This window comes from Diabrotica undecimpunctata, chromosome 5, assembly GCF_040954645.1.
Source record: "Diabrotica undecimpunctata isolate CICGRU chromosome 5, icDiaUnde3, whole genome shotgun sequence".
Classification (NCBI taxonomy): domain Eukaryota; kingdom Metazoa; phylum Arthropoda; class Insecta; order Coleoptera; family Chrysomelidae; genus Diabrotica; species Diabrotica undecimpunctata.
This window is the reverse complement of record NC_092807.1, coordinates 83,578,718-83,601,604: the sequence shown is the minus strand read 5'-3', so window position 1 is coordinate 83,601,604 and position 22,887 is coordinate 83,578,718. Positions and strand designations below refer to the sequence as shown.

At 34.5% G+C, this 22,887-nt stretch overlaps 2 protein-coding genes across 4 annotated transcripts in view; both read right to left on the bottom strand.

Annotated features, from left to right (window-relative positions):
• The window catches only part of LOC140441424 (uncharacterized), a 151,432-nt gene extending 141,385 nt beyond the window's left edge, over window positions 1-10,047 (bottom strand). For 2 of the 3 annotated variants that reach the window (XM_072532149.1, XM_072532148.1), the window contains exon 1: window positions 9,500-10,047. In XM_072532149.1, coding sequence (XP_072388250.1) covers window positions 9,500-9,616 — 117 coding nt within the window. In that variant the 5' untranslated portion in view covers window positions 9,617-10,047. The remainder of the gene's footprint in view (window positions 1-9,499) is intronic. The other variant, XM_072532147.1, reaches the window with a different exon arrangement.
• A 2,635-nt stretch (window positions 10,048-12,682) lies between these two features.
• On the bottom strand, window positions 12,683-13,204 carry LOC140442332 (uncharacterized). The gene has a single exon (XM_072533407.1). It carries the CDS (start codon window positions 13,202-13,204, stop codon window positions 12,683-12,685), a length of 522 nt encoding a protein of 173 aa, XP_072389508.1.
• Window positions 13,205-22,887: the final 9,683 nt, after the last annotated feature.

Sequence of the window (22,887 nt, the reverse complement as noted above, 5' to 3'; positions counted from 1 at the left end):
CAGGGAGGTGTCTTCCCGCACCTTACACGTAAGTACGTGATAACGCATAAACTGGGCTATGTATTGATAATAAAGGTTCTAAAAAAAAGTGATGGCCCTACTAGCCATTAAGCACCTACCCTACTATATTTTCTTTTTTCCATTTCTCTCTCTCTCTCTCATTAGTCTGCGTACACCATCACTACTCCCGGTTAACAACGACAAGTATTATATTACATCTTCCTCGCCTGTAAGGAAACCGAACCTTCCCTATCTGCTACCCGTTATCAGGATAGCAGCATAGGTAAATTGTACGATAATCTTGGCACAGTCCTAGCACATTCCGTCCAGACAGCGCAGGATACTCCCATGTTTCGTTCTCTAAGGAACTCGTCCGGGGGTATTCTGGGTCGAAGAAGGAGTGGTTTTAGTTGGTAGGCGACCGGCCAGGGGGGCATGCGGGGCACGAGGCCCTACACTGGGTAGCGTGCGTTAGCATGTGTCCCCTTCCGGATCGAGTCCAACAGTACTAGGGACACCTTCCCTAGTCCGTTTAGAACGTTTCCACCTCAGTCCAAAAAAAAAAAAAAATCTTGTAATATGCAGATATGATATTATAGGACTCGCCTTAATGTTGATAGATTCAGACCCACGTCCAACCACAAATCTCCTACGATGATTAGACTTGGGGCCCACAGACACCTATTATCCCTCATTATTTTTTTCTTCCAAATTTTGAGTTTTATACACGATATTATACTGCTTATGCCCATTCTCCTACATTATTTTCTCTTCCAAATTTTGAATGTTATACATCAGATTATGCTGCTTACAACTAAAATTTTACAAGTGCTTATAAATCAGAAGATAAATTTAGCAGATGAACAACAGGGTTTTCGTAGTGGAAGATCGTGTACAGATGCAATTCTCTTATAAAGCAAATTACTGAGAAATCACTAGAGTATAATAGACCAGCATTTCTGTGTCTGATTGACTTAAAGAAAGCGTCTGACAGAGTAAGACTCAAAGATGTAATCCATATTCAGTATAATAGAGAAGTTCCCCTAAGTATTTTAAAAACTATCGATAACATTTTCCAAAATAACAAAATGGAAGTCAGAATAGATCAGAACTTACAGAACCTATAGAAATAGGCAGCGGAATAAGACAAGGGGATTCACTGAGCCCCATCTTTAATTTGACCATGGATGAAATCATCATAACCGTTAATAAAGGAAGAGGATACAGAATTGGAAACAAAGAAATCAATTTCAAGATTTAGCATAAGAGCAAAAGAATTTAATATGACAATCTTATCTCAGAAAACTTAAACAATAGTAGTCAGCAAAGAACCAACCAGATGTAAAATAGAAATTGATGGTATCAGTATTGAACAAGTAATGTAAATAAAATATCTGTGAATTACACTGTCTAGCTATGCAGACCAAGACAAAGCAGTGAGAGATCAAGTACAAAAAGCAAATAGACTGCAGATACAATAATAGAAACAGACACATTAACACTGAGATGAAGTCAAGATTTTATAAAGCCATTATAAGACCAATAAGGACATACGCCTCAGAAACAAGACCCGAAACAGCCACAACGCAAAGGCTATTGGAAACGGCAGAAATAAGAGTACTGAGAAGAATTACAAGAAATACGCTGAGAGATCGAAAGAGAAGTGAAGACATTAGAAGAAAATGTAACGTACAGTGTATAAATGAATGGACACAAGATAGAAAAAAAAAAGAACGGAATAACCACATAAGCAGAATTGAGGAGACCCGTGTCGCCAAAATAGCATGAATGCGGAATATTCGTACCTCCACTTATTGTGTCTGCTCCCTAAGGTGCAGGCCCAACAAGTGTGGTCCTGGTCTACACTACATTTCAGCATACGAACTCGTCAAAATAGCAAGAGATAAGTCACCAATCGGCAGAAGAACTATCGGACGACCGCGCAAAAGATGCAGTGACAACCTTCCTTAGAGGTATTAATCCCTCAACGAACAAGCAGAATTGCTTATAAAGAGAAAGAAGAAGAAGAAGAAAAAGAAGAAGAAGAAGAAGAAGAAGAAGAAGTAGAAGAAGAAGAAGAAGAAGAAGAAGAAGAAGAAGAAGAAGAAGAAGAAGAAGAAGAAGAAGAAGAAGAAGAAGAAGAAGAAGAGTATTATGCTGCTTAGCCTGTAAAACTGCTGCATTAACTTCATGGACCGATATCACAGGAGATTGAGCTGTTAATGTGTTTTTTGTGCTTAACTCTACATTGTAATATTTGTGTTTGTTTTCATTTATAAAATTTTGGGGTTTGGTTTAACTGCTGCGGTTTCTTGTTTTCTGCATATATAATAAAACGTCAGATGCTTTAATGTTGCTAGTTTTCTCGGCATAGCTTTTTCTTCAAAGAAATTTTATAATTTTTTTCTAATATAGAGGAGGAATACTTTAACTTTTAACTAAGCAATTATCATATCTTTACCTTTTACAATTTCATCTTTTTCTTTAAGAAATTTGTGCATTGGAGCATCATTTAAAACTCACTCTCATTGCAGCAACCACATTTCACCAAATTATTTTTTCCTACCACTAGCAAACCTGCCACTAGACGTGCAGAGAATGGATGGAATACACCATCATAATTAATACATTTTATAACACAACAGTGCTTTTTGGCAATATTTACAGCTTGTTTCATCGTCGCCTTCGCCCGCCTTGTTGGTTTAATACTCCTTATCAGTTTAATATTCCTCATCGAACATCTAGAAACGGAACTAATCTGACTTGACAATGGAAAGTAAGACCTTGCCGAAAGTTGTCAAAACAATGGTTTTTTCAAAAACTAAAGTTATTTAACGCTAGGAATGTAATATAAGTCGACGTAATAATTTTTTATAAGTTTAGTTTAAATGGTCTTAAGTAGATACTCTGTACTATTTATTCCATGCGTTATTAATTTTGTGTAGAAATCAACGTATTTTTAGCTGAAATTGTGCTTAAGTCTCGTTAAAGATAATAAAGGATATTACGTTATTAAGCTGTTATAAAATATGAAATTGTCAAATTCATTTATATGATTAGGATATAACACAAAATCTGAGAAATACATATTTAGAAATTCCAGCGACCAAAACTAAAGGTTAGAATTTATGCACAAATGGTAATCAATTAGCAATGTTAAATAAAAAAAACACCTATTTTTGTAGTGAAACACAATTTAGGGTCACTTTCAACAAAAATCAGAAGATGATTCTATTAAAATGGGGAATACGAGTATGCCAGCATGTGGCTGGACTAACTGTCAAAGGTTCCTAGCAGAAATTATAAACTGTATCAGGAAAGTTGCAAACGAAATACTAGAAAAATAAAAAATAATGTTTTTGCTAGCAATGGCAAAATTCCTAAAAATTAAAGAATTGTCAAGATTAAAATATATTTCACATTTAACTTCAAATATATTTCAATTCAAGGAATCACACAAGAAATACTAAATCGTAGAAATATATTTAACGGAAAAACCAAGAGAGTCTAAAGGGATATTCCAATCTTTCTTAGATCGGGGATCCCTTTTAACAAAAAAAATTAGGTTGCGACCCCTTTATCTTATCACACGTAGTTCATTCGTCATTTAATAACATTGCTAAATCAAGGGGAAGATCTAATACGCCTTCATACGATCATAATACATTTGTTTAATAGAGAAAAATGTTTTTCCTTGTACCATCTATAAGTCAATTTCTTTTTTCGTAAGTTTTTTTTTTGTATTTAACAAGACAAGGCGCTAAATTAGTGGCTAGTTCTGGAAGTATAAATTCGACTTGATGTAAGCGGGAAAACGTGTTTAAATAAGAAACGTTGCATTGTCCTGCTGTAGTAAAGTAGTCCATAAGTTATTTGTATTACGTTAGTTGTCGCATCATTACTTTTTTATCAGACATGAATAAATTTTTAAAAAGATAAAAATAATTATATAGTTTTAGAAAACATATTGAATAGCAATAAGTATCTTAAATATTACTTTACAGTTATTTTGGATAAGCCACAGGACGTTATTTGTAGAGAATTTTTGTCGACAGAAAGTATGAAGTCATCGAAACTACTTCGGCATTTAAATAGCAAACATCTCAATAAAAAGGAGAATCCAGTAGAATTTTTTAAAAAGAAGGCCAAGGTCTCTTCTCAATCAAAAACGATTTTTTTAACATCAACCATTACGAATGAAAACGCATTAGGTACTAGAAAGCTAGAGAGTTGTATATGGCATTAGAAAAACCAGTCAGCTACAAAAAACTGCTTAAGATTTGATTCTACCTACAGCTTGAAATGGTAAAAATAATAGTAGATAAAAAGCGGCTACAAAAATAAAAACCATACTTTTTTATTTTAATACTATCCAAAGAAGAATAAATGACAAGGCAGGAAATATTCGAGAACGAAATATTGAAAACATTAAAAATTGTACGTAGTTCGCTCTACAGATGGATGAATAGGCATATATTTAAAAACTTAGGCCAGTTTATAATAATTTCATAAGGTACAATGAAAAAATGGCATCACAGAAGATATTTTATTTTGTTCTCCACTAAATAACAACACTACCGAAAAGTACTCGTTTGAAACTTTATTGCAAAGTACTTATAACTACCATATTGTTGATAAAAGTGTTACAAACTCGCATTTTTGGAAAAAAATTGTAAAGGCTAGAGTTCTTTATATGCATATCTTATTTACCCCACTGAAGTAAGATGGCTTTAAAGGGGCAACGTCTTAAAAATAGTTTTTCAGTAGACCCATCTGTACCTTTCGGTGTTGGGCCATTTATAATACAATTCATTAAATTACAATATTTAACAGTCTTTTGAGGTGACCTAGCTCTTAACGAACTTGTTCCTATTGGATGCCATCTGTGTTGTTTCCTACCAAGTCTTACCCTTACTCTGCAGTATCTGCGAGGTGTCACTGTTCCATTCTTTAATAGGTCTTCCTCTTCTGTTCTTCCCTATTGGTTTGGCTTCCCACACTCTTTTTACTTATCTATTATTGTCCATCCGGGTTAGATGTCCGAACCATGCCAATTTTTTCTCCTTGATTGAGTCGAGTATCGGTTTGATTTTGAGTCTTTCTCTTATTTCTTCATTTTTGATTCTATCAGTTCTTTTTACTCCGATCGTTCTTCTGAGGTATTTCATCTCTGCTGCCTGAATTCTGCTCTAATGTCTTTTGTTTAATATCCAATTTTCTGCTCTATATGTCATTGTAGGTCTTTGTATTGTTTTGTATATAGTCGTCTTGGTCTTTGTTGATATTTCTTTGTTATTAAGGAATCCTCTATTTAGTGCTTGAAGTAGTTTTCCTGTGTTTTCCATTCTAATGTTAAGATCGTCCTCGATGTCTCCTTTGTTGTTGATTACTGTTCCTAAGTATTTGTATGAATTTGTCTGTATATTTGAAACATAATATTTTAAAATATGAAGATATATTTTCAACTTTGCTTTTGCTTCTTAGTCTAGTTTTCCTGACTAGTGGCTTTTAAGACTGCGATGTTAATATAATGAAAAAAGTTAACGTATTTATAAAAAAAATTGAATTATGAAAGATTTCAATTGGCTAAAAGAATTTTCATTCATTCCAATGATATTTTTGTCATCTTCAAATTCCTTTTTTGAGCATTCCTGAATTGACTTAGTGTTGCGTTGTTTCCGTTCTTTAGTTTTGTGTAATTTCTTATTGACAAATGACAATGGGCCCTTCCATTGTCATTTGTTTATCCATCCTTTAATTCCATTACAATCAACTCTAGTATCTCATGTTTTTTTTTTCAAATTTGCTTGTTATGGTTTTGTTCGCCGAAGTCCATTTAATATGGCTTTTCATTATTTATTAGCTTTTTTTTTGTAGCTTTTTAATTGTATGTAACAAAAATTGTATGAGTGAGCTTCTGCGGTAAGCACCAATTAACCAAGAAAGGGAGTTGGCCGACGTAGTGGCCAATCTAAAAAATGAAAAAATGTGCGGACAACACAATATTGTGAGACTTAATGCCGCTTGGCTAGCAGGCTATGCCAGAGGATGACCAATTAAACTCAGGAAGAATTCGGCCAATTTGCATGACTCCAAAAGACAGTTACCTGGAAATAAATATGAACAATTGATAGAATTAAGGATAAGTAAACAAGAAAAGAGTACTGAAATAAAGAACAAGCTAAAAAGAAAATTGTGAGCGCCAGGAAAGTATCAAGGTTACTTCCCAAAGTATATTATATTGCTGAAAGGATTGCTTTAATAAGTTATTAAAATAGGAGGAAAAAAATAATAATAAAACAGTTATTATGTACAACCCCCTTTAATCCCTATTTTGAGATGGAAAATATACAATTTATGATTAATTAATACATAACATATATTACCACCCTTCACCTATTATGTAGGTACAGCCAAAACATAACTTTAAATATATTGACATCCTTAATTATAAATTATAAATCCTTTTAGGTGAAGCTTAGCATTAAATTATAACAATATAAAAAAATAAAACCCCTAGCTTTGAAATTACAACCTACTCGCCTACTAGAAAGTATTTCTACACTTCGGCATTCGATTAAAAAATATCGCAATTGGAACGAGAAAATAATGTGACGGATTATTTCTCTGACATATATATTTATAAAAAAAAAAATAATTATCTGGTTAGATGTGTACACAAATACCTTACAAAGAGATCTGAAGGGGTACTACAACAGCCTTCCCTGGTAAATAATTATGTTTACTTAAATAATCTTGTATTAAATGAGTATTATTATTATATTATTAACATTAATATTAGGTAATTTAAGTAAGTAAATCTGACAAAAAAAAAAATTAAATTTAAATCAAACGTGTTGATATCCTGCAGTCGATTCCTAATATCTGGTAGGGACGACACTGGAGAGAAATTCTCATCCAAACCAAAACTTAAGTTCGGTAACTTAATTGAAAGAGGAAAATAAACCAAATGCTTGTTCCAGCCTAACCAAAACTCCAACAAAAAATTATTTCTTATCCCCATTTGACTTCCGATGAATGTTATAACTAATCGCATAAGGTGGTATCTGGCGGATACCAATTACTGAACAAACTATTAAAACCAAAACAAAAAATTGTACTCCTTTTCCTTCTAAATAACTAAATAAAATAATGTACTATGACATGATAATAATGAAACTAAATAAAAAGAAATTTATGAGTACTAGAAACCAATTCGCTAAAGATTTTTACTTATAGTATATATATAGTATATATATATAGTATATATATTTTAGTTGAGGATATATGTTGTGGAATACAATTTTATATTTCCCATGTCTCTAATAAAATGTTTATCAACGTCTGTTTTGCCTTGCAATTCTTAGAAGGCACAGATTAAAGCAGAAATAAATCAGTACGAAAGATTTATTTTCACGTTCTGAGCGTCTGTGCTCAAGTGTATAAGCGGATATACAGATGCACTATACGTGAAATCAAATGTCTTTTTCCTTCTAAATAAAACTTTGCTCTGCAACTGAAACCACTCCTCTTCACAAAAAACACAAAACGAATTTTTTAAACTTTTTTTGTTGGACACCGCCACTATTCTACAGGTGTTTCTAGCTTCAAGTCTTGATCGGAAGTGACTTTATCGTTAAGAGCGTATCAGACCTTAAGTCCAGTTGCGCATGCCAAATTCTATGATACTTATAGTATAAAAGCTTAGCTTAAAATTTCTATATGGTAATATGGTTTGTCTAACTATTAGGGCTCATAAAAGTCTACCTATTGGCGTTTAAATTATAATTAGAAATTGGTGAACGTTACACGTCGAAAACATAATTTTTATCAAAATTATGTGTTACGAGTAATAATATAGAACAAATGTTATTTTAATTTTTAACGAAATAAATAATTTAAGACACAGAGTATATAAAATTACGAATCACCAAACAGCGCAAATATTGTTACTGATGCGATTGCATACTAACTTGACGTAGTGATACGTTTTGGAAAAGGCAGACTGATGGCAGGGGGACAAGAGAAAAGCAACACAAAATATAAAGACCTGGAAGATAAGGCAACATGAAAGATAATACTGTATTGTGCCCAAATCCACATGAGAGTATATCTCAAAATATTGATATTGAAAAATCAGGTATCTTACTTTTTTCTACTGCCTACTTGGTATTAAAGTACAAAGCACTACTAAAGTATCAAGGTACCTTTTTTGTGTCATAATCCTGGGGCCAGAATAAACCAGATCAACAAGAATAATAAAACTGGAAAACTGGAAAGAAACTAAGAACTATTAAAACTATCTACTTTCAAAAAGAATATCCAGAAGACTCAGGAAGAGTCATCAGTAACCACAACATCGAAAGAGAAGTTTAAGGTACCTTAGCAATACTTATTTGGAACTCAAAAAAGAAAATAAACACAAGGGAGCAGAACGTTAACACTAATAATTGGTTTCATACATTCACAAGATATTAGTACATATATTCAAATACGAATGTGCTTTCGTTTATACTTTGACTATCTATAATTCTAAAACAATTAATTATTCAACTGGCACGATTAACACTATAAAAATAGATAAACAATACAATGACTCTTTTTGGAGGAGAAATAGACTGGAAATTGGGCAGTGCTGAAAAACTCACTAAATCCAAACTTGTGCTGGCCTACCTTCCAGTGAGCAAAAATGGGGATATTAACCCGTATTGGCAAACAATAAAGAACTTAAGATAAACCGCTGGGTAATCCTGTACTTCAAGCCGGCCGTCAATGGAGAACTACAAACCTACGTGTCTTCGACAAAGATACAGTGCGAGGAACCTATTAAACATGTTGCACTATTATCAATTTTATCGTGCAAGATTTATACCTTTGGAAGCAAACAAAACTGCGTAGATTGCGAAAACTAATGAACCAAAGCTGACTTAATTGTGGTTGTATAAATTTGAGTCTGTTCTGTATCTTTTGAGTATCTGACGAGGTCAGCAGAAGAAAATGTTTAAATTCTCTTAAGAGAATTGCTGGCTTTTTTATAAATCACATAACTTGTTGGTAGTTTTGGGAGTTTTGGTAAAACGGTAGAGTTTTGTACAAAGGTGTCATGATAAAGTGCCAGTGTTTAGCAATGTCTAGCTGAAACAAAAATAAGATACGAAACGAAGGGATAATTGGCAGCCTATCTCACAAAATATGTTACAAAAATGATTTTTAAAGAGTACCTATTTAAAAAAACTTGTTTCCAATTAGTATATGCCGGCAACATACAGGAAACTGCCGGAAGATTTTGATCGTGAGAAATTTACACAATATTTATAATAGAATCTATTTTCATTATTTTTGTATCAATAACATCTCCAATTTTTGAAACACAAATTATTTGAAAAGGTAACATAATAGATTTAAAGAAATATTAAAAAACACAAGGTTATCTCATAGAATTTTTCCTCAAAATAACTTATAATAAATGATATACAGTAGTTTTGTTTTGTTTACTTACTTTCTTGCTAATGATATATGTTGTCGTGTTTGTCGAATTCACCTGCTGTCCTTCAATACAAGCAACTATGAAAAAATATACTATAATACACTGTGTGCAAAGGTTCATCATATCCATGTTAGCTACTAAAAATAAAAAAGAACGATACTTTGCCGCCACGTGCGTTTTTAAAATCCAAATTTATTTATAAATAGGTATCCGTAGAAACACTTCCACAAAAAGTAGTAAAAGGAAAAGGTATTCACTTTTGAAAATTTCACAATATTCTTCAAAGGGATTATTGTGTTGTTTAAATCAATACGAATATTACCACATAGGTATAATTCGATTTCAATGGCAAGAATTCATCATATAGAAATTCGTAAAATAATGATAAATTTATATCGCGATAAGATAATCACTAGCCCGTGAATTTGGGTGAACAAGTTGTATCATTCATTTAACTGTAAAAACTACTCTCGCCTTTCTCGTTTACAGGGCATCGCGCGTCGATTGACTAATACTAAATAAAATACTGAACGCATTTTGGCTCACTCAACTCGGCTACGACACGCTTGAACATTTTTAATTCAATGAGATTGGATGGGAATTCCCATTCTTGAGATATGTAATGAGTAAGCGCTAGTTTGTTGACAGCAATGGGAGGAGCACTGACGTTCTGATCGACGACCATGTACTTTTTTAATTTTGAACGAAAATATTTTGGACCTAAAATTTTTATAAAAAAGTGTTATACAAATTTCTATTTGGCAAATTATACAGGTCGACAAAATTAGACCAATACTCTGAACCAAAGATTAGAATATGCTTTTTGGAAGGGTTTTTGTCTGCTGAACCCGAACCTGAACTCCAAATTGTTAATTTTTCTGTTAATTAATCTGATTTCTGAGATATCGTAACGTAAAAGTCCAGAAATAGCGGTTTTTGGCAGCTTTTGAGATTATGTGGTATCGTAATAAAATATTTTGCAGGCATTTTAACAGCAGGTAAGTTCAATAAAGTCGCAAAATTGTGTATATAATTTGTAAATTTGTAGCAATAATTTATGCAGTTATTTAAAAAGGTACGATTTCCATGAAAATGTGATTTAAAGTTGTTAAAGAGAAAATGGAATAATCGACAGATAGGACTCATTCTTTTAGAAATAAAATTCGAAGAAGAACTTAAAGAAATATAGAAGAGAATAGAGAAGTGTTAATTATGTAAAAGAGTAAAAATATAATATTAATTATATTTCTGAAACTATTTAATGTGAATACCTCGTTCCACCTCACAACTTTATAATGATTTTGTCAATATAGGCCGTCGTATCTCTGAGGAAGTTCAACCACGATTTGATCCTATATGCCTTTGAAATTACTGAAAGATGAAATCAAGGAGAGTAAATAATGTGAAAACTGTACCCAGATAGCATGCATACTTGGGGAAAGTTTGATTTGAAATTGTTTGGTCAAATATGACAAGGCAAGTATTCCACAATATTAATGCAATATTATTAAGTTAAACATTGCTGCAAATCATGCACGCGAGCGCGCCATCTGTTTGCAAGTTTCAAAGTGACTAAAGCAGAGAGGATCTTTTGTATTGTTCTGAAGCTATTTTCTTGTGGCATTTTAAAGTTATTACTATTTAAATGGGAATAAGCGACAATTAAAGGTTGAAGTACGTTTATTGACGTTTCAATTTCCACTTCGGAAATCGTTCTCAAAATACAAACATTAGTAAATTGATTTTTGTATTTTCAATAATGTTTATATTTTCAAAACGATTTCCGAAGTGGAAATTGAAACGTCAATAAACGTAGTTTAACCTTTGATTGTGGCTTATTCCCATTTAAATAGTAATTAGGATCTTTTGTGTTTACCGTTTTTGGCTGTTGTTGATTGTTGAAGTGCTCGTTGTTATTAATTTATTATTTGAGTACATATTAGTTACGATTTTTATTGCAATATTACTATACTAAGGTAAAGCTTACATCACAGATTTATAAACTTACATTGAAACGAAATAAATAAGCATTAACAAAGTTGTTTTAGTGGTGAAATTAATTATTGTATCCTTTTTGGTGGAATTGAGGTAAGACTGTTTTATAATTTTTGTAGGTTCTCTCGTATATTTAGATACCTACTATTTAAAAGTGGTCCATATATATGTTGTTATTCACTGGGTTTTACGTATCTAGCTACATAACCGCAAAATTATATATGGGTATATATTATATTGTAGTTAAATTAATTACCAACACAAGCTTTTATTTTTTCTATTTAGATATATGCCTAAAAGTTGTAGATTTTTATTTACCTATGCCTTAGTAAAAAACGCGTTTCTCTTTTTTTTCAGGTTACGTAAAAAAATATAGATATAAAAGTTGTAGATTTTTTTTACAACTTTTGCGTTCAAAATTTTTCTAAAAAAAAACAACTTGCGACGTTACACATAAAAAACTGTTTGTCACCCCAAAAAACATCCCCAATATGACTTCTCCCGGGACTCAAGTGATGGAAAATTTGACCATTATTTAACCTCATATTTACTAACGTTCTTGAGCCTCTATATCCTGATGGTTCATTTTTTTCGTTTTAAAATCAGATCGGCACTGGTCTAATAAGTTTATGATAATCTCACTTTTTTGTTTCAGAGCTGAAAGACAAAGTAAAGTCAAAGAAGCTCCAGCTACATTTTTAGATTAAGTGACGTGTATATAATATATATTATAGTAAATAATAATTAATTATTTTTTACAGGTTTTATTAAAGAATAAGGCACGTGAAAATTTTCATATATCCTTCTCTTCACTACCTAAATTCACGGTTTTACGGATGAAGAAAAAACTATGGGGGTTGAAACACTCTTATTACGTATATTCTGATTACAATCGTTAAAAAGCAGACTAATACAAAATATCGACCGACTTGGTCGAGTGTTGATGGCGAAGTGCCTCGTTCGCGCCAACGCCGTTTTCTGCCTTAGCGGGCAAATACAAAAAGCGCTCCCTTAGTGGCGCGTATGTTTAAATAGAGATAAAAATGAATAGGTATATCACCACTGTAATAAATACATTCAAAACAAATATAAATGCGAAACGGAACAGGCCGCCCGCCTTGAATGGCTTTCAAAGTCTTTCAAAATAATACACCAACTTAACAATTTCAAAAATGAGCAAAATTGTTCAAGAGTCTAGCACTATTCACTGCATGGTAGAGGGCAGATGACAGATATTGCTCTCTTAATGATCCCTCTCGTCGTCTTTTTGGACACCACCCTGGAAACTCCGTCTGGACCTGGATGCAGCTCGACTACACGTCCCAACTGCCAAATTAGAGGCGGCAAGTTCTTCTCCTTGATAAGAACTAGTGTGCCAATATTAATGTCTTTGGAAACTTCTTTCCATTTTTTCCGCTGCTGCAGTTCTTCTATGAACTCCTTAGACCACCTTGACCAAATGTGCTGCACCATTTTTTGAAGGCGCTGGAAGTGGTTCAATCTATTTTCGTTTATGGACATCAAATCAGGTTCAGGAATGGCTGTCAAAGGCCTTCCGATCAGAAAATTAGCCGGAGTCAAAGGACAAAGGTCATTGGGATCTGATGAAAGGGCAGATATAGGACGACTATTAAGGACAGATTCTACTTGCGTGAGTATTGTAGAGAATTCCTCATACGTGAGGTGAGCATTGCCGTCGACGCGTTTTAAATGCGATTTCATTGACTTAACGCCGACCTCCCAAAGGCCACCGAAGTGCGGCGATTGTGGAGGTAACAAGGGCCATTCAATACTTTAGATTATTGAATGGTCTTTAATCTCACGCTTATTAGTTTTAATAAAATCATAAAACTCTTTTAGTTCACGATTAGCACCCTAAAAGTTAGTTCCATTATCAGAGTACATCTTAAGAGGTTTTCCTCTTCTGCTTACAAAGCGCTTAAAGGCTGCTATAAATGAATGAGTAGTTAAATCAGATACGAGTTTTAAATAAACAGCACGAGTTGTGAAACACGAATAAGGCTACATATACCTTTAAAAGTTTGAATCCACGCCCCTTTCGATCCTTGACTAAAAAATAACCCGCCTAATCTACGCCTGTGATATAAAAAGGAGGGGATGGGTCAACACGATCCTTCGGTAAATCACCCATAATTGGAGACAGATTTTTAGGTGGACCTGCACGACAACACCTAATACATTTATGGACGATACGCTTGGCTGCATTTTTGCCATGAATAGGCCAAAATTCATTTCGCATTGTAGATAAAAGAAAAAGAGGACCTGCATGACAGAGTTTAACGTACAGGTCTAAAAAAATTAAGTCAGTAAAGTAATTATTAGATGGTAACAAAATCGGATGTCTCTTCTCAAAAGAATAAGATGAATTTTTTAATCTACCACCAACACGAAGTATTCGATTTGAATCGAGAAATGGTTGCAACGAAATGAGTTTGCTTTTTGGGCTTACAGGCCCCTTTTTTGTCAAATTGCATATTTCTTCCGAGAAACATTCATTCTGAACTATCCTTACTAGGTAAAATAAAGCGTTCGAAACCTCCTGAGAAGTTAAAGCACCTGAAGCTCTCTCATGAAGGGAAGACTTGGATATTTTGCAATTTTTAATGAATCTCAGAATGTAAGCAGTACATCTCTTTAACTTAATCAAACTAGCGAATTGCTTTATTAATGAAAAGTCTAATGTGGCAGACAAAGTAATGACCTCGGCAGTCTTTAACTCCCGAATGTCATCTGGAAGAGAAAATTATGTAGGATAATCATTTGATTTCAGCCAGGAAGGTTCATGCCACCATAAGTCAGAAAACATGAGTAATTGGGGACTAATTCCACGAGAAGCAAGATCAGCAGGATTATCCTTCGAAACTACGTGGTGCCAACTTTTCCTTTCCGTTTTGGTCTGAATCTCAGCGACACGATTTCCTACAAACGTCTTTAATAGTTTTAACTGTATGCGTATCTATGCCAGAGTGATAGTAGAATCAGACCAATGAAATACTTTATCGAAAATAATATCTGAGAACTTGATTACTCTTTCAGACAAACGAGCAAGTAACAATGCGCCGCACAATTCCAAACGAGGTATGCTAATCACCTTTAGGGGTGCAACCTTGGATTTTGCGCATAACAGACGAACCAAAACATGTCCATCAGAATCAACACTCTTAACATAGATTGCAGCAACATATGCCTTGTTGCTGGCTCAGAAAAACCATGTAGCTCACAAGAGATCGAATCCTTTAATTTTACGTACCTAGATATTTCGATATTATTTAATCTAAGTAATTCCTCCTTGAAATGCTGCCACTGCGTAAAAATGATTTGAGGAACAGATTCATCCCAGCATTGCTTTTCTTGTCAAAGAATCTGCATTATAATCTTGGCCGTAATTGTGCAAGCGCTAAGCAGCCCAAGAGGATCATAGATCTGAGCAATACCAGAAAGAATTATTCTCTTCGTTACCTTATTAGGATTAGGTAAATCAGCTACCTTATATGTTAGTGTGTCCGAATCAGACATCCAATTTAGGCCAAGGACCTTTACCTTTTCTTCTCCACCGAATAATTTTAGATTTGATAGACACTTGGAACTTTCAATTTTATTAAGTACTACCGGATCATTCGATACCCACTTCCTCAACTCAAAACATCCGCTGTTTAAGATATTGTTGATATCCTTGCATACATTTGACAATGACTCTGCGCATTCTCCACGAGTCAGAAGATCATCAATATAGAAATCTCGCTTGATGATCTCGGTAGCAGTAGGGTGAAGATCTTTATTCTCGGATGCTAACTGAAATAAGCAACAAATGACCTGAAACGAAGCTGAAAAGCTATTTCATATGTAACCGTATTTAGCTGATATGTGCTCAGAGTATCAGAAGGAGAAGAATGCCAGAAGATTTGCTGAAGTGCTCGTTGTTCAGGATCCACGAGCACCTGGCGATACATTTTTGTAATATTAGCAGACACAACAAATGCATGTTGTCGAAAATGCAATAAAATTAAGAATAAAACGTCCTGAATGGTAGGACCCGAAATTTGAATGTCATTTATTGATAGACCAGAAGAAGATGGAAAGGAACCGTCGAACACGACACGAAGCTTTATGGTGAGACTGTCATCCTTTAAGACCCCGTGATGGGGAAGATAATACGAAAAGCTCTGTTGATTATCATCAACCTTGGATATGTGACCAAGTTGTATGTATTCTTCCATAAATTCGGTACCTATACATCCTTTTTAGGATATTATTTTTATGAAGTTTTTTCTCCAAATTGAGAAAACGTTTTGATGCCTGTCGCTTTGAATAACCTATATTTTTAATGGAGCCCCTCAGAGGTATATTGATGATAAAGCGACCTTCGTCATTTCTCTTCACCGTTGAGGAGAAGTGTTTTTCGTATATTAAGTTTTCCTCGGAAAGTACAGGTTTCGTGTACTTTTCGAGTTCCCAGAATCTTTGTAACTGAACATTTAAGTCAGAACTTGAATCATTTCTATTGAAGTTGCAATATGAAACTGATTCCCTTTTATCATTAAACTAACCGAAAACTATCCAACCGAACCTTGTTTTTTGCATGACTGGAGCAGAAGGACCTAAACTGAATTGTCCCACACACAAGATTTTCCAGAAAGTATCAACACCTATCAGAATGTCGATTTTTGAAGCAACATGAAAATCTGGATCTGCTAGCCTTAAATGACGTGGAATATTTAAGTTTCCAATGTCGAAACTATATGCTGGAATTCTATCGCAGATTCTATTGACTACGAGACATGAAAGAGATGTAGAAAACGAAGACTGCCTTGACTCAATCTTCACTGTGCACTTAGATCGAATGTGTGAGACTGCATGACCTATCCCTACAATAGAGATATTTACCTCGGACCTTGATAGCGCTAGCTTATCAGCTAATTCTCTCGTTATGAGATTTGATTGAGAGCTACAATCAAGAAGAGCCCTACATTGATGAACCCTACCGTTTTTATCGAATATCTGAACGACAGCTGTAGACAAAATTGATTGAGCTACATTCAAATGAGCTGAAAGAGACACTTGGTGTTCAGGTTCAGACTCCACCCGCTGATTACTATCGGTAGTGTGAACGGATTGTTTATCTAAATTCAACAAACTATGGTGTTTTGCCTTACATTTTTTACAAGCTCCATATTTGCAGTTGGAGCTAAAATGGCCAGAATAAAGGCAATTTGTACAAAGTTTTAAATTCCTAGCGTGTTTGATTCGCTCTTGGGTCGAAGCCCCCAATAATTTAGCGCAGTTATATATTTTATGATTTTCTTTGCAGAACGTACATGCTTTTCTATTTAACGAGAGAAAAGATTGCGGCTGCCTTGAAAATTTGGACTGCCTGTCCGATTTATACGTAACTTTCGATACTTATAGCTTCTCTAGAAGATCAGCTTTGCCTTTCAAGAATGCGATCATATCTTCAAAGGTAGGAAGATCACTTCCGGATCTATATGATTCCCATTCCCTCGCAGTGAGGGCATCTAACTTGCTTGCTATCATGAATATTAAGAGAGAATGGACAGGTTGCTGAAGAGATTCTAGCGAACGCAAGTTTTTCGAAACATTGTCAATTAGTTGACGAAGATGAGTAAAAGATTCTTTTGGAATGGGTTGCAAATCAAATAAGACCTTTGTGTGATTGTAGATCAAAAGATGCGTGTTTGCAAACCTTTCGCATAGTAAGTTCCATGCTATATCATAATTGGCGGCCGAAATCTCTAATGAGCTGATAACCTGTGCAGCTTCTCCACCTAGAGATGCGGGAAGATAATGGAACTTCTGAATTGACTTGATCGAAGGATTTTTATGAATTAGACTATCATAGGTATCACGATACTCAAGCCACCCCCCGTATGACCCTTTGAAATGAGGTAACTCAATAGTTGGGAGCTTTATTTGAGAGTGAAGTGGACTGTATTGAATTTGCTCGACATTTGTTAAATAAGTGCTACCTAAGTTCGACTAAAATGATTCTACGGGACGATTGTTGCATTCATGCTTATTTGAAATCGAATTTATTAATACTTTTGCTTGTGATACAAGCGAATAATACAAATCTGCAAAGCTTTCCCTATTGTCTAATTCCTCAGAAACATTCTCCGAAATGTTTTCTATTTCGTATTGAATTTTTTAGAATTCATCTATAACAGGCTCTATATTTGCTAACCTGGTTTCCACCTCAATAACTAAATTGTCAGATTATGTAAAATCTTGGTTTTACAAAATAAACAGGTTTTTATAATAGACCCTAGTTAAACGACATTTAACTTCACGCAAGTAGAAAGAATATATAAAATAGAGATGGGAATGGCTCACTTACTTTGATTAGGCGTGCTTTTGGCCAGATGAAGTTTTATCCGCGCACTAGATGAAAGACTACAGATGCTTTCTGCTACGGTGCTGGATGTGATGCTGGGTGGAGTGCTAGCAACTTGAATTGTAGCTCTACAGGAACCCCTCGAAGGTTGTAATCGTTACTTGTAACTGTTACTTGTAACCAGTTGACTCCGCCCTCACGAACCGAAGAGGACAACTTGTCGGCTAATTAACTAATTAACTGAATTTAGATTAAATCAAACTGCACAAATGTCTTTGATAACCACTGTTATATACGACTCGAATGGACCATGAAGAAAAAACTATGGGGGTTGAAACACTTTTATTACGTATATTCTGATTACAATCGTTAAAAAGCCGACTAATACAAAATATCGACCGACTTGGTCGAGTGTTGATGGCGAAGTGCCTCTTTCGCGGCAAAGCCGTTTTTTGCCCTAACGGGCAAATACAAAAAGCGCTCCCTTAGTGACGCGTATGTTTAAATAGAGATAAAAATGAATATATCACCACTGGAATAAATAAATTTAAAACAAATATAAATGCGAAACGGAACAACGGCTAATCACCCTTAAAACATTGTGGAGGAAAATTATCAGATTATCAATGCAACAAAAATATGGCAAATTTGCTGTAACAAAACTGTAGCTATTATGTCAAAACAAATCTTATGCAAGTTTGTTTTATTAACATTGTATATTCTTTATAAAAACAAACTTAAAGCAAGTTTGTAGCATTGTAACTAGCAAATTTGATTTAAACTTGCAGCAAGTGTGTACAGTTGACATGGCAAACTGGAAGCAATACTTCTTGTTAATTATATCAAACTTGTCTCAAGTATGAATCAAGTTTATATCATTTTCTGGGGAGGGTTCTTTTCGTTTGAAAAGAAAATCGCTTGTACTGACACGATTTTATCCCTTATGCCATTTTCCGAATCAATAGAGGAGTATTGATTCATCATCATCATTTTGGCTTTACAACCCTGTGTGGGTCCTAGCCTCCCCAAGAATTTTTCTCCAGTCGTCCCTATCCATCGCCTTCCTCCGCCAAGCAAGTATTTCCATATTTCTCATGTCTTCATCGATGTTATCTAGGAATCTTGTTTTGGGTCTTTCTCTTCTTCTTTGACCAATAGGTCTATCAAGGAGCGTTTTTATAGCTGGGTCGGTTTGCTCCATCCGCATTACATGGCCTACCCACCTCAGACGTCCTATCTTTATGTGTTTTACTATATCTGGTTCCTGGTATATCCTATAGAGTTCGAAGTTGTATCGTCTTCTCCAGACACCATTTTCATTTATCGCTCCATAGATGCGCCTTAGTATTTTTCTTTCGAAACATCCTAACATGTTTTCATTGCTTTTTGTTAAAGTCCAGGTTTCTGAACCATATGTTAGGACTGGGCGTATTATTGTTTTGTAGAGTTTTACTTTTGTATTTCTTGATATAACTGTAGATTTAAAAAGGAGATTAGCCGTGCAAATTCTGCGGTTTATCTCTGCGGTAGTGTCATTTTCAGTATTGACGAGCGTTTCCAGGTATACAAATTCGTTAACTGCTTCGATGACGTCATTTTCTATAACAAGTGGCCGTAGTGTTTGTGGTTGCGTACCTATTTTCATGTATTTTGTTTTATTGGTGTTTATTATTAAACCCATTTTTGTAGCCGCTTCCTTTAATGCTAAGTACGCCTCTCGTGCTGCGTTTTCCGTTCTCCCAACAATATTGATATCATCAGCATGCAACTTGGTGCAAGTTTCCATGTTTATTAATTTGTCCAACTATTGCGCAATATGGTGGAATATTGCGTAGTTGGCCGGTACGCTCTTATCGTGGCATTATCTTGAAGAGACAATGCCATTATGGTTTTATTAGGTGGTGGAAATAAAACACATTCTTTCTAAGAAGAAAAAAACTCACCTTCAGAGAAAGATTCGGAGCCCCTCGAGCAAAGTGCTCTAGGGAGCTACCCTACACGGGTAAAACCATGTGTTGACACTGACTGTACTATACTGTCTTGAGATCCGAAAATGTCCCATATTTAAAGATAAATTAACTTTTATATGAAACTTTTTCATTTCTCAACCAATTAAATTTAATTATATGTTCCAGAAGGAAGCGCGATGAACATCGAAGTGCGTGATTGGTGGCACTTGATGACAAGCATCTAAGATTTGCACAGATTTGTTATATATTGAAACGGTAGTTGTGATTTGTGACGTACGTATTACTTTTTCCAGAGCTAGATTGAATAGTATACAGGAGAGTGGGTCTCCCTGACGTAGCCCGTTATTTGTTTTAAAAGGTTCTAGGGAGTATTGATTCTATTTAAAAATAATTGACACAAGGGCTACTAGTTCCCTAAGGGTCTTAATTATGACATAAACACGTAATATTAATCAGTCAGTGTCAACGATTTTATTCTTCCTATCACTTGAAAGTTTGTTAGTTTTGACGATATAGAACGCAAAGCAAAAAAAGGCATAATCGCAGATCAGGAAAACGAAAAATTTGACGTTGGAAAAGTTGAGGAAAATCTTTAGCTTCGGTCTTTGATTTTATCGTGTATAAATCGAAGAGGAACATAATAATAATGATAAAGTAGCCATTATTTTTAATAGCATAAGGGTCGGTACAAATTTTCATAGACAAAATTATTGGAAAAGTTGTCAAAAAATGTTGTTTCACGATTTTATCTCTTATGCCTAACCTAAAAACCTAAAAATATATTTTTTTTTGTTTATTTAAAGTACGCCTTAGCGTGTTTAAATCCAACTTTTAAAAATGCGCATATTTCAAAGTTACCTTGGCAACATCAATGGTTTTAAATATTGATTTGACCTGACAGGAGTACATACCTTTGACTTGACAGGACTAACTTGAAGGTATTAATATCAACTACTTGATTTGTGCACTTCCCTTTATCATACCGTAAGAAAACTCGATCTGTACTTACATTCTTGGGGCGCAATAACAAATACTTATTTACCAAACGCACATAATTAATTGCATAGCTATTAGCAGCTGTAAAACGTCGAGCCACCACAGTGTTCGGTAAGAGCCAAAGATACCGTCAATGGCAACCACCTTCAAAAATACATACGTAATGTAAGGAGAATCTGTGAAAAACTTTCGCAAATCGTCTTCCTTAAATACATATGCCTTTTTGGCCACGTCATTCTTGATAATTGCCTTTATGAATTCTTGCACTTTTACAAATGATTATAAATCGACAACTTTGTTTATCCTCAACATACTTTACATTTTCGACGGGATAGCCCAATAGTCGACGGCTTGTACTCTTCCGACATTTTCTAAAGGTAAGCAAGCACAACTCATTCATCTGTATCTGTTACCTTTTGCTCTCCCATCCATTTAATGAACTTGTCGTATTTTTTTTTATAAGCGTCTTCCGATTTTCGCGATATTAACCGCAATTCTGCTTTACTATTTAAGTAATCAATGTTAGAACTCATTTTTAAGCAATAAGTACACAGTAATAACAATTAAGATTCAATAGATTCAATAAATATGATTCAATAGGTGGAACAATTCTACCTAATATATTGGAATAAATTGGCATACCATCAAAATTATTACGACTGGTGCAAATGACAATGACAGAAACAGAAGCACATTTATGTATTCAGGGACAGAACACTGATGCGTTTATGATAACGCAAGGACTGAAACAAGGCGATGGACTGGCCACGACGCTCTTTAATCTTGTTCTTAAATATTTAATTAAACTACATTCGTTTTGCAAATTCCCATCTGTCAACAAACGCACGTGAAAGCCAAATAGAGTTGTAATGAGGTATATTATATGATTTTTGAAAATATTTACTTTTGAAGCTATTAGTGTAAGAATTTCTTGAAATTTAATCATTGTGAGCAAAATTTATTGTTTCATCGAAGAAAAATGTGCTAAAATAAAATATTCATTAACTGAGAGATACATAACAAAGTGAATATTTTGAATAAAAAAGAAACACGCTACAATTTGAATTTAAACAGACTGGCAAGTTTGGATCTGTAACATGAGAATCCGTCTGGCTTAAGGCAATAAATTATATTTAATAGCCTCTCGACGAATGAGAGGGCGAATATCAACACGTGCTTATGTTTACAGATGGGAATTTGCTAAACGAATAAACTGTAGACGGTTGACGGTGAGCGGAAATAACATACTTACAAACAAATCTACCCAATTAGCAGCATACGCAGATGATATAAACATAATGAGCAGAACAGTAAATGCAGCGGAAGAAACCTACGTTTAGTTAAAACAGAGTGCAGAAGCAGTAGGGCTAGCAATAAAATAAAACAAATCTACTCAAATATACAATAGACCGGCATACAAACCAGATTTATTAAACCACTTTATTGACGATATAGAACATGTGAATAGATTCACATACCTAGGAATGGATCTGGTCGCAAGCAATGAAGAAGTTCCGGAAATCAATAGAAGGCTTATGCTGGTAAATAAAGCTTATTTCGCGATGGGTCACACATTCAAATCGCGAGACGTATACCGAAAAACAAAACTCCGGGTCTATAAAACAATAATCAGGCCCATAGTAAGTCATGATTGTGAAACATGGGTGGTGACACAGAAATCTGCCAATGCATTAGATGTGTTTGAAAGAAAAATATTACGTAGGATATTGGGCCCAATAAGTGAAAACATTAACTGGCGAATTAGGTATAGTAGAGAAATATACGAGCAATATAGCGAACCAACTCTAGCACAATACACTAAACTACAGAGATTACGGTGGGCAGGGCACGTGTTACGCATGCATGAGAATAGAATCCCCAGAAAATTACTAAATGCAAGAATGCAGGGAAAAAGACCTGTCGAAAGGCCTAAAAAGAGATGGGAAGACGAAGTCGATGAGGATGCCATGAATTGCCTGGGAACTTGTTTATGAAAAAGAACAACGGTAAATCGAAATGCTTGGAGAAACCTGTTGAAGGAGGCCAAGGCCCGATTTGGGCTGTAGCGC

What these genes read in the sequence shown, in the direction of transcription:
- LOC140442332 (XM_072533407.1), bottom strand. Translation starts at nt 13,204, where the DNA reads ATGAAATCGCATTTAAAACGCGTCGACGGCAATGCTCACCTCACGTAT.